Source organism: Stegodyphus dumicola, chromosome 10 (genome assembly GCF_044657685.1).
Source record: "Stegodyphus dumicola isolate Sdum_Otavi_A_Nest chromosome 10, ASM4465768v1".
In the NCBI taxonomy this organism is placed as follows: domain Eukaryota; kingdom Metazoa; phylum Arthropoda; class Arachnida; order Araneae; family Eresidae; genus Stegodyphus; species Stegodyphus dumicola.
Genome location: NC_140777.1, coordinates 91867550 through 91880686, shown reverse-complemented (window position 1 = coordinate 91880686; position 13137 = coordinate 91867550). Strand labels below are relative to the sequence as shown.

Below are 13137 nucleotides of genomic sequence, written 5' to 3'. Positions count from 1 at the left end.
ATATAATATCCAATAAGATATCTTCATTTCTACTTTTTTGACTTCTGACCGTCTTATTATTAAAGTTTCTGCTACTCCTGAGGCCTCAAACTAATAATTAGGGAATGAATAATGAGAAAAACTGAATGCGCAGCTGACTTGGTAAAATTTTAGAGTGAATGTGCATTCTTATTTGCTCCATTGTGATTGGCCTGTTCTTGTATTAGACTGGCATAAATTTTCAACAGTTAGAAGAAAAAAGTTCGGCGTACAGTATTATCCATTGCTTTGACGAATGTTTTGAATCTACCATATTTTTCATTTTGTCGTTAATTTTAAATATTTAATTAAAATTTTCTGCACCGCCCTACTCCATTGATGATATGGGATGACCACCAATGTTCATAACTGATCGGAGAACGATGTAGTATGTCACTAATAATTTGCGTCTTTCTGGTATACTTTAGTTTATTTTGATTTCAAACTTTCTTCACATTTACTCCACTTCTCAATACTAGGGGCCTACACGTTGACCTAAAGTGATTGTCAACAAGTAGGTTACAGATAACCAGCAAACTTAATTAGCTCTGGTAGGCTTTATTTTCATTTTAATTTTTAAGTTCATCTAAATTTAATGCTCCATATTGGGGGATCCGTTGGTTACTGGTTAGGGTGGTAACCGTCAGCATTAATTTCACTCGACAATGGGATCAACCTATAGGTCAAAGACATACAGCCTTATCCTGTAAATTTGCGCTTCCTTTAATTTAAACTCTATCAAATCTACAGCTCACCTCTCACTGGTAACCCACTGATTAACATAAAGTAACCACCCTTAGTCTCCACAATGACCAACGATTTTAATAAGATTTTGGAAACTGGCAGCTTTCAAGGGCACCAGCTTTTTAAATTTACTGCACTGTAATGGACTGTAAATCTTTATCGCTGACGTATATGCTGATCGCTAGCGAAGTAAAACTGTAAGTTTCCAATGAACAACATCTTTGACCATTTATTTATCTATTTAGATTTACACTATATTTGAAACATTTATCCAAATCTGCTGCATTCCAAATACTGATGACATAGATTTGACGGGATGGGTTGACTCGTCCTTCGTTAGGTGGACGTAACCAAAAACCTTGATGGACACTGATGCCTTTCGATTAAATTTTTATATAAAAAATGTTAACGGCTTACCGGCCGTTAACATTTGTTACTTACCGGCCGTTAACAAATGTTTACGGCTTAACAAAATTATATCCATCATTTTTTATGTTAGAAGGAGAGTGTTTCCAAACACTTTGAATCGTTACGTTATTTTCATGAACGTATTCATTTGGGATCGTTACGTTATTTTCAGTTACCATGAGCAATATCATCAACAGCTTTCGTAAAAATTGCTATTGTGGAATACATAAATCGCTCGTTTTGACTTGGTTGTCTTGTAATACTGTTTAATATTATATATAAGGCTCTAAATGGATTTTTTCTATATAATTCTAAAAACCAAATCACTCTACACATTGACAGTTTAACGTAGACGCAATTGAACATGAAATTATTTGCACGTTACTTCAAAAGCTTCAAATTTTCATAAATGTGAAATGTGTTTTACAAAGAAAAAGCACAATATTATTCCGCAAGGGGAAAGAAATAAATATGAAATGAAGAGAATGACTCTACTCTTGAAAGGAGCAGAATTGAAATCTTAAATTAAAAATTTTATTATCGTCAAAAATTGCAAAAATGTCATTCACATAATGAGCGCAGACAGGTGACAGGTGAGAGCGGGTTCGGACATCCGAGCGGCTTCTTAGGACTATTCGAGTATCGTCATGAGTCTCCAAAATTTTGCGTGTAAATGTCGGAACATACTGTATTGCGGCGATTATATATAAGATAATCTTTAGTCATAGTGGTTTTGGAAAGCGAAGGAATTCTGGCTCAGAAAGGTGTTATTACGGAGAGAAATTAAATTCTCATTTTCAGTTTATGCGAAATAATCTTCTCAAAATTTGGTTTTGAATATATTTACAATGCTCATGGTCCAGGTTTCGATTTCCGGCAAACAGGCTGGCTGCTTCGGAATTTTTGTAATTTTCCCCATGTGTAAAGTGGATACGAGCCAATTTTCCTTCAAAAAGTCCTCCACGGGCATCCCTCCCTTTCCTTATGGTATCTAAAGGCGAAGCATGTAATAGTAAACAATAAACAATATATTTACAATCAGTGACGTTCAAGGATTTACAACCTAGACTATCTCAGCTCTCTAATTCCAGCCTATTATTATTAAAATAAATAAATAAATAAAAAGTTTATGAACGTCAAAAGCGCAATATATCTGCCAAGCAATCACCCGGCTATGCAAACTACAGGTATAGAACAGATTTATTTCGTTAAGCTGTAGAATAGATCTATTTCATTAATGCATTCCTAATGATATTTCGGAAAATTTATTTACAAAGTGGTTTTATTCATTCATTTGTAATAAATTTATAAATTAACAGTAAACATTTACACATATTTGGATTTTATTGTCCTTTCGTTTTTTGTTAATTTAAATATAAAGTCTTAAAGATTTTAATCATAGTTTTATTTTCACGCTTATTCTAATGTTCTTTTTTATCGATGAAATAATAACGTCCGTCGGACTCTCTTATCGTTTTGCACCCTAAATTTTTTCTACTTATAAGCTAGAATAATACCAGTGCTATTCTATCTGCATTAGATTCAGAAAACGCTGCAATTTTTTTTTCTAATTTGTTTGACATTGACGCACTTCAGAAATAGCAGATAACTAAATTTTATTTGTCATGTAAGGTTTCCCTTATTTTGCATAAAAAATTGTTTTAAGTTTGATACCTTTCCTGAACTCATCAACTTCCCTCCTCACTTCCTCACCAGGATGTAAATTTAAAGTTAAGTGAAATGAGTATTTAAACGGGTGAATCTGTGAGTTTATTCAGAGCGTGTTTTCGCTAGCCAGCTCGCCTTTCGTTGGTATCTCGCTGTTACGCTAGTACGCCTCTTGGCCACTTCGGATTTTCGTCGCACCTGTTAGGCTTTGTTGAGTCAACCCAAGTGGACGTAATGTAACGTGCTACTCCAGCACTGTTCTATTTTAGATCTGAATTGGCTTCTATTCTACTTGTGAGTTTCACCGCAAGTTGAGGGTGTTATTGTAAAATACGAAGATCGTGTTTTTCTTTTATTTGTTGGAATTAAATAAAGGGTTATTTTCACACTTCTTCTATGCTGGTACTTCATTTACGCTTGTGAGAGAATTCGCCAGTTTCACTGTAGGATCTGGTTTAGTTTATGTGGAATAGAACAGACAAATCTTACAGTCATACGCCATTTCATTAAGCAAAATTCAACTTAAGATGTCTCAGACATCTTAAGATTTGATTTAGTAGATCTAAGGAATAAACTAGTAAATCAAATAATATATTTTTTCTTTATCTACGTGCAATAGATTTCTATTTTATTTTTTATATTTAAAGAATAAAATTTCTTTGTCTCCTAAATATTTAAAAGCACTATAAAAGACAAGGAGATTTTAAAAACAGTATTTACTCTCAAGCAATAATTACTTTTATTCCCTGTGAAACTAAAAGTATTAACCAAGATATCTGTCATATAACTGATTTACAAAAAAGAAGTCCATCACTGCTTTTACTTTGTGAAGCTAAGCTAACTAACCCGAAAAATATGTCAAAGGTTTTAATGCACACCACCTGAACATTATTAAATAGTGATTGTAATTGAACACTTGAGAGAAATAACCAAATATATACTTTTTGACTATTTAAAAAACTTGACAATGTAAATATTGCTACAGAGTAATAGAGGAAATCTGAAAACCAAATTTTCTAAGCTGTAATTATAGAAAGAAATAGAATTATAATTCTGTTAATTTTGGAGAAAAAAAAAAGTTATATATGGAATTTATATAAACGAGTTGGGAGCATATGCGATAGCTTAATAACGGTTTTAAACTTCTAAAGAAGCTGAAAGATGTTAAGTTATTGAGCAATAAATGTTCAATCCAAATGAGCCTTCAACAATCAGTTAGTAATAGTTCATTTATCAATTTAATGATTCATCAGTATATTCATTTTCTATCCATACCAACACCAACAAGCTATTTGTGCTTGTCAGCTTTGAAAATAATGCTGTTTCGTTTGGAATCAATTTCACGTACTGTCTTATTCTCCTTCTGTTAAAATTAGAAATGAAAAATTTGTTATAAAGTAAAAGCAGTGAGTAATTAAACGACGAACTGTAACTTTTGGAGTTCCGCTGAATTGAATCATCGCCGAGGATAGAGTTATCCACTATCTAGTGAATGTGATATTTGAATGAATCATCAATACCTGCTCAAACCACCCGCAGCTTGATGGAAGGCCCATTAGTCACTTCCTATCCAGGAACTTTGCTTCCCCTCTAACCTATCGAGGTGGAACCTGACAGGGGATTCTCCCTTCCATACCATTAGCGTGGTATACGCTAATAATAAGACACCAAAAATCAGTAAAAGCATACTGCAACATGGATATTGACGGTGGCGGCTGAACGGTAAATATTTTATAAATGTTTAGCTAGTATTTTTGACAAATTTTTTAATAGATCACACATGATAACTCAAAATATTATAATATTCTTGAAATCGATGGGGTGCTATTAACAATAGATGAGTTAATGCATTAACAGCCTTTTGTTTATTTGTTTGTGATTTTAGAAAAATCTAATAATTAATATAAGCAGACAGTTTAATGTGGAAGGATTTATTCGCCTTATTTTTCATGACGCCAATATTACGCTCTACAACATGTATACTATTTTTACAAATCTTAGTAGTTTTTTAGTAAGTTATGTTCATATGTAGACTATTTGCTGTTTAAAATTTATACACCAAGAATCATCAGCTTCCGGTGTTTAGAAATCAGTAATAAAGTTCTATAATTATGTGCTTTATTGCTTGAATAAATTGCAGATGAAAAATTGCTACTAACTACAGAAAAATATGATTATTTTCTTGAGAAAGATAAGGTTATTTATTTTTTCTTGGCTATTACATATCCTAGAATAATTACGGACCTTTTTTATGAAGTCTAATATAAGGTATCCTGATAACATAAAATTTGGTCTAATAGTTTATGGTAAAATTGGCTTTTAGTTTTACTAGCGTCGAAATCTGTCAGTTTTTTGTCAATTTCTGGATATTCAAAATAAAAGTGTAAAAAAATGACGCAATTGTGCAAAAATATTGCACCATCCTTTCGAAATTGCTGAAAAATGAGATTTTAGTAGTCCATTTAAGTTAGCTACATTTAACTCCATAGTCCATTTAACACTGAGCTGAACTAAGATAAAATTGAGGAAAATTGAATTAAAAATTGAGGGTTTCTCGCCAAAGCATCAAGCTGACAATAGTTTGAGCGATAATGTTTATCGCAAAATTCGGGAAGAAAGCACCAAAAGTCATGAAACTTGGTCCGATCTATGTCACCCTAACTGTATCCGGCTCTATGTAACAAAGTGTGTGTGCCTTCCAGCAATTTCATGAAATCTACGGTAATGAAAATTTCTTGGGGGACGCGATTAAACTATGTAAGATGGAACAATACATCAATTTTCAGTTTAGTTCGGAGTTTAGTCCAGAATTCAGCTCAGAATATTGGGAGTTCAGAATACTGAGAGATCAGTTACCAGTTAGCTCTTATTCACTCCTGGTGTGAATTTCTAAGAATTTTAACCAGTTCAGTCAGTATAGGCCGTGTAAGGCCATTCGCGGTAGTGAATTAATTTAAAGGTGTAAGAACACCTCGCCCGAAGGCGCAACAAAAGTCCATTAAAGTGCAATCTGCCTAAGGTGTTAACAGTCGGTGGCAAAGTCAGATATCGAGTCACATACGGAAAAACTGCACAGAGTCCAAACATTGTAAAAGCTCAAAAGTCCGTCTAAATGCGTTCAAAGTAGAAAGGTTATTCAATGCATTCTAGAAGGAGTCGCTGAGAGAATTGAGATCACGTGAAGCGGCGAGCGAAAAGGATTTGAACCACTGCGGTAGGCGTGGTGAATTCATTACACGTAGCATAAGATAGTATTTACACAAGTAGAGTGTCCTGCTAAGTCCATTTTTTAGTAAAGACACGAAAGAAAATAATAAACACTAAACACAGCACTAAACACGTCACAAAATCTTGACTAATATCTTGGTTAAAAAGGGTGAATAAGTAAATAAAATATTTATACTATATACAGTATATACAATCACCACTTAACGTTGTGATGTATAGACCGAGGCCTCTTCACAACATTTTCCAACGTAGGGTCATAGTAATTTCACGTAAGGTACTAATCGAGGAATTTTCCATCTTCTCAAAGGAATTATGCGCTACCATTAGGATCTGCTCCGAGATAGGATTGATTTTTAAGCCAGCGTGAATGATCGAGTTCCTAATGAACGCGCGTTGGTAATGCATCTCAGAATTTTGTTTTGTAAAAAGTCTAATTTTTTCCTTTCAGTTTTGTGCGACAAAACATTTTATGAGTCACATTCAAATATAGGGTTGAATTTAAGATGACAAATAATTAATAACATATTATTAACGTAAAGTTTAACTATAATTATTTCTTAATAGCATCATTATTCATAATGTTACTATTAACAATGATTATTTTACATTGTGTTTTTAGGTAATTCAAAGAAGGGGAAATTTTTCAAAGCAAGAAGACTACTTCTATAGGAACTGGGAGAACTATAAAAAAGGATTTGGAAAATTAGACGAAGATTTTTGGTTCGGTAAATATTAAAGCTGCTCTAAAACGTTTCAGAATAATCATACTCATAAACAGTAACTCATTTTTATTTGGGTATTTTCCCATTTCTGAACTGGTTTTCAATATTTAGTGATGTAAGAACTTTAAGTATTATTTATTGTCTGCTAGAAACATTGATTCGTTTTATGAACTTCTGTTCATGCTCAATTAAACTATATTTTATTCTTAATAGTATTTTTTCCTTGACATAAAATTACTCGGTTTACAATTGTTCTGGATGCTAATGCGGAAACTTATCATAAAGCTTGTTAAAAAAACTTTTAGTTTAAGACCTTGTTTAATGTGCAAAGTTCAAAATCTTATAACCAATCTGTGTTAGATATTGAAAATTTAAAATCATGAACGTCAACAATAGAAAAAATTTGAGCAATTTTCTAAAATTCGCTAAAACACTCAGGCGTTAAAACTTTGATACAATTTGATATGAAAATTGCACACGGTAAATTTCTGAGATTTTTAGTTAGTTCGTGATATTCGCTAAAAATCGTTTAAATGTTAAATTAAACTAAATCTAAAGGAAGTTTTGAAAATCGTTTCACCACATTGCATTGCAATTAACAAAAAGTGTGTACAAAATTTGAAGTGGCTAATTTATTGGGGAAAAGTTAAAAATTGATACGAAACTTCTGACCATAGCGACAAAAATCATGAATGATGTAATTAAAGCTTATAATCAATTCAAACAGAAGTTTTTCTCGGTAGATTTTGTATAAAGTTCTAATTGTTTTAAAAGTGCTATCTGTATACGAAATTAGTAATGGAACGGAAAAATTAAGATATGATAATATTAACTTTAAGAAGTACTGAAGATAAATTTTTGTGAATGTATAAAGCTTTGATGAATATTCAGTTCACTTACAGAATAAGCTTTATGGAGAATTTTTGGCTGAACCAAAGTTAAAACTTTGATTAAATCTTTGACTGTGATCAGCATAAGCTTATTTTTTGTTTCATTTTTAATTTCATTACTAGGTAGCGTAACATACGTGTTCGCTTTTTCTGGCCTTAAGTTTCCAGGTTTCATTAATAGTTTCGACGACAGATGCCGCTACATTCGTTTTATCCTTGCTGCGCCCATTGCTTTCGATACAATACGGTCATCGCTCCTCCTATCTTGCAGATTTCTTTTCCTTTCTTTAAGACTTCGTCGTTCAACAAGATGGAGCTCTATCTTAGATTCTGCGGGTTGTGCGTTAGTATCTTAACGCAAAATTAACTCGACGTTAGATTGGCGAGCTTCTGAAGATGGTGTACTTCTTTGGCCATGGCCCTACGCTCACCGGATTTGACACCGTGTGACTTTTTATCGCGCGGCTATGTAAAAGTATTCGTTTTCTTACCTCCTTTGTAGCGTGATTTGCAGCTTGAAATGATCACACGTGCTATCAATATCGTTGATTGTGCCATGTGGGATAGAGTCTGGCATGAACTGGACTATCGCACTGATGTATGCCGTATAACCAAGGGTTCACGCATAGAACTCTTGTAAGGGATTTGTTTCTGTATTTAGGGCAATGTTCACGTTTGCTGTATTCGTCTTAGGTAATTTAATATAGCGTTCGGAAACTCCGGAGGGTGTTAAATATAACCGGGTTAGTATGCATTAGACTCCTTTTGCTATCATTTCAGACGATTCTCGAGCTATAAACGGCCAAAAGAACTTCGCAAAGCCCACAGACGTTGCTAAAGTTCAAACAACTTAATAGGGGATTAGAGATTTTAAAGTTAAATATTCTACAAAACATGTAGTACCACACCGCAGATACTCCCAGGTTATCCCGCAGAAGAACAGTGGGGATACATTAATAAAAGCGATAACTATTTTATGACCATTCTATCCAACATCCATAGAATATACCAATGGTGTCAAACAGGTGGCACCCGAAGCAAATTTTTTACTTAATTAAATAGCATTATTATGACAGGAATATAAAGAAAGTCTTATGATTTTAATGATTTAGAATTCACTTTTTATCAAAACATTTCATTACCATAAAAAATGAGCGTCTCCCAAAAACAATCTACGAATTAATCTCATTAATTAGCATTATAGAAATATACCTTATTCAAATATTTAAAGAGGCAAATTTGATTAGCTTTTTGTCCCACTTTTTAAAATATAAATAACCTAACTACGAAATTTGCAGTAAGAATAATCGCTTAAATACGTTTATGCTTGAACACACCTTTTTCGAAGTTAAAAATTTATAAATCTAAAAACAAGATTTTTTTTATTTGCACTTAATCTTTGAAAAAGTAAGAGAAAATAATGTTTTCTCTTTACTTTTGTGGACACATTCAGTTGATTTCCGCTGCGGGTTGCAACAATTTTCAGGGTTTAGCGCATATATGGTCCAGACGTCAACAAATCCCAAATTTCGCCAAGTACCACTAACGAAAACGTCCCTTATATTTATACCCTATTTTTCACATATTTTTCCCCCATAGCTTTTAAGCTCTACGTGCTGAAAATTTTAAAAGTATTTGCATAATTTCCCCCTTCCTTTATTGTATACAGCTTTCCATCTGAGAGCTAGTTTAATAGCAAATTGTCTTTCTTAGAGTATTAGCATTTTATCCCTTTTATTTTCTCTAGAATTTATTATATCATACGTATTTTGTGCAGATTCTTTACTAAGACACACGGACATGGCAAGTGATCTCACATTTAAGAAACTTTCGAAATATATGATTCCACCTTACTTCTCTTATTTAAGTTGCAGCTCATTATAGCCTTATCTATTGCTGTTGAGTTCTATCTTTTGAAATCTAGGCCTTTTGTTCGTCCTATGTCTTTTTCCACAGCGAACCACGATTAAAATTGGTAAATGAGCAAGACAAGTCGCGCACCAGCTCACTTACCGTTAGATGTCCGTACGATAACAACTGAATAACCATCGGATATTGTAATGCTAATATTCCTGTGTATTCTGATTGGAATGAAGGTTTCTTTTAAAGAAATAATATTGTGATAGTTTATCCATGACTGCTTTTTATTACGTCTTTACTGTAACTTCATTCATCGGAAATTAAATTACTCGCAAAATTTTCCTCCCTTGCTTTTCAGAAGATAATATGAGAAAAAATCTGATGTGACACCGCATGATTTCCTTGCAGGACTTTTTAACTATACACAATTTTTGCTGCGTTTCATTTAAACTTATTTCCTCGAATTTAATTGGAGATATATTTCTCATTGGAATAATTCAGTACTTATTTCATGGGAAGGCAAAAATACATAAAAACTCAAAATATCTTCATTAAGAATTTAAAAGTATGTGAAAACATAAAATAACAAATACAGTTACAATTAATAATTAATAATTACAAAAAAATTTACATTTAAAATTAAAGTTTCTACAAAAAATAAATTCTACGATTCGACAAGGGAGAAAGGAGGCAAGAGGAATTCTGTCAGCTTCGTATTTCTGGCTTAAGAATTTAGTTTTAGTTTGTGAATATAAGCAAACTACTTTTATTCAAGTTAGTATTTATCAACTTGAATAAATGTACGACGATTAAAGCGTAGAATAAATTTATTTATTTTTTACATTTTCTGCACTCTTTGTATTTAACTAACAGTTAAAACATCATCTAAATATATATTTAGTTTTCGAATATTGGAAAGGAGTGGAATGATCTTCTTGCAGCTGTGAATGGGTGCAGGGTTTAAGAAAGGTTGAGAACTCTAATATAGAGCTTTATAGTATGTCTCTGTTTCCTTAAAGCCCTTTATTATAAATACATCATAAAACAGAAGTCCCATGGATCCAAAATCCACGAAGAAATCAGTTATTAAGGCGAAAATAACCACTATCTAGAGGAATTTATTCAAAAAATGTTTGGAGTTCAATCTCTGAACGTTTTCAGGATGGGAGTTAAATCAATATTTAAAAAGTTTTCAGAATGTTGTATTAAAAAAAAGTTAAGGGGAGGGTACAAGCAAGTAAATAGGGTAGGCAGGGAAATGCATGCTTGCTTGTCCTAATTATGCATCAAATATAAGAAGTAAAATCTCTTTCTTTAACATACTACTTTTTGTTCATGATTTCAAAACATTCTTCATCCGAAAAATTATATGTCATTTTATCACTGATACAGCATTCAGCTATAATATTTTATGGTATATGATTTACATTAACTTAAAGAAACACGTTTTATACAGGTCGTCCGTTGGCATATTGTTAATATATAAACCTACTTCGTCAAGCTTCCATTCCACTATTAGCAGCATCTGTACTGTACAACGGTACCTCGATATACGTCATTAATCCAGTTCAGATCGTTCGATGTATACCAAAGCAACATTTTCTATAAGAAATAAAAGGACAATAATCAGTTCGTTCGTATAAAAAATCCATTTGTTTTCATTTTAATACTGAATATAAATGCAGTAGTTTCGTGTTTCACTCACTACATTCATAATGGTTATATACTGTATATAAATGCAGCATGGTACACGATACTGTATACAAAGGTTTTGCTGCTATCCAAATAAAGAGCAATACGTCTTTGATCTTTGTTTGTAAATCGATTCTCCATCTTCGTAACGTTAACCGATTTAATAGCATCTTTTCGTTTCATATTTCTAGGTACCATAGAATTCAATAATCAAATCCCAGGGAAGCATGCCGCCCTCATATTTTTCAACAATCTCTTTTTTCTCCTGCATGATAATGTTATCGTTAATACTTCTTCGTTGACTGTGCATATTAACTTTCTTAAAAGTCACTGTTAACGAATTTACAAAAAACATTACGCGAAAACACAACACAAAATCTCCTGAAAATTTGGGAGTTATCAATCATCTAACTGAAGTCGTATTCCAAAGAAATGTTTTACACTAAAGAGATTTTCACTCTAGAAACGTAGCGTTTCAGTCTAGCTAGGTTTCTACTATGGAAAATACTGTCTTGACAATGATATGAACTGTTAAATTATTAACGAAATAAAGAATTATTAGAAGGTTCAGCGTGACTGTCCGAATTTGACAAATTCCCACCTGGATTATTATCTCGGTTGTGTTTGGATTTTTTGGGATAAAAATGTTAACTAGACAGATCATAGAACTTGAAGCTACGTGCGAACTTTACTTAGCGACTACTTCCAAATTGACAATTTTTCATAATTCTGTTGCCAATAGCTTTTAGAGCCTTAAACGGCTGCACGTGGTTCAGGTAAAAATAAAAATTGGAAATTCAGATTCTGATTTAACTGATAACGATGGTGATTTTAAGAAACCAAAATAACTGTAAAGCCAAAATTTGCTAAAACTAAGAATGTACTCGTTTCACATAGTTTTGATGTCTTGGCTAATACTGTTCATGTAAGTAACAATTATGACTGAAATGTTCATATGAATAATAGTTGTAATAGCGGTAATAATTGTGATTTTAATTGTCAGGCGAGTACTAGCTTGAAGAAGAAAAAGCAATAAACATTGTCATGTTGAAAACAACAGAAAATGAAAAATTTGAGGATTTTGCGAAACTCTCACAGGAAATCTATGTGATGTAAAATTTTTCTATTGCCTCGGCGGTGAGTTTTTGAGAGTTTTACCAGAAATTGAGAATGGTCTTTGTACTATTAGTAAATATTTTGTTGAAAATTCCGTTGATCATTTTGTAGTCAATTTTCAGCGAGAAAGCCTATTAAAGGTTTATTACGGGAGTTTCATCTACTATGACTCTACTATGACTAGCATTAATAAACCTGCACTTGAAGGAAACATTTTGAGTTATAAAGTGCACGAGGTAGTACAGTTAACGAAAAATCGGACCAAGGTACTTAGGCCTTTATTTTAAACCTAGTTACTTAGAATCTAATGAGTTGAGGATATTTATAAGCTTACTGTACTTTTGAAAAATAAACTGTTTAAAATAAAATAACTGTTTTTAATATCAAATACCCCAATAATTTAATTGCCCAAAGAAGCACCATTCTTCGGAAACCTCACATGGCGCCAAGTTGTGTGAAATGTGGGGGGTTCCATGAAAGTTTTAATTGTGACATTAAATGCAGAAATGGATACATACTATTCGATCTGCAACAAGTTCAGAAAAAGTTGCAAATATGTTTTGTTAATTTGTTTGACAGCGACATATCTCAGTATAGCAAATAACTGAATTTTTGTCATATGTCATTTCATTATGAAAAATTCAACTTAAGTTAGCTTAGAAATTTCTAATTGTTATTTTAGCGAGTAACTCTAATAGTATTAATATCAATATATATTGCAGTTTATATGGTCAAACTTATACAGCAGAGATAAATTGAAATCGGATCATAAGTCAATTAGAATTATAGCA

General features: G+C 32.5%; 1 protein-coding gene across 1 annotated transcript in view; it reads left to right on the top strand.

The window, feature by feature from the left end:
• The window catches only part of LOC146995032 (techylectin-5A-like), a 57472-nt gene that overhangs the window by 42220 nt on the left and 2115 nt on the right, over positions 1-13137 (top strand). The window contains exon 5 of the mRNA XM_085825245.1: positions 6686-6791. Within this exon, the coding sequence (XP_085681371.1) occupies positions 6686-6791 (106 nt within the window). The remainder of the gene's footprint in view (positions 1-6685; positions 6792-13137) is intronic.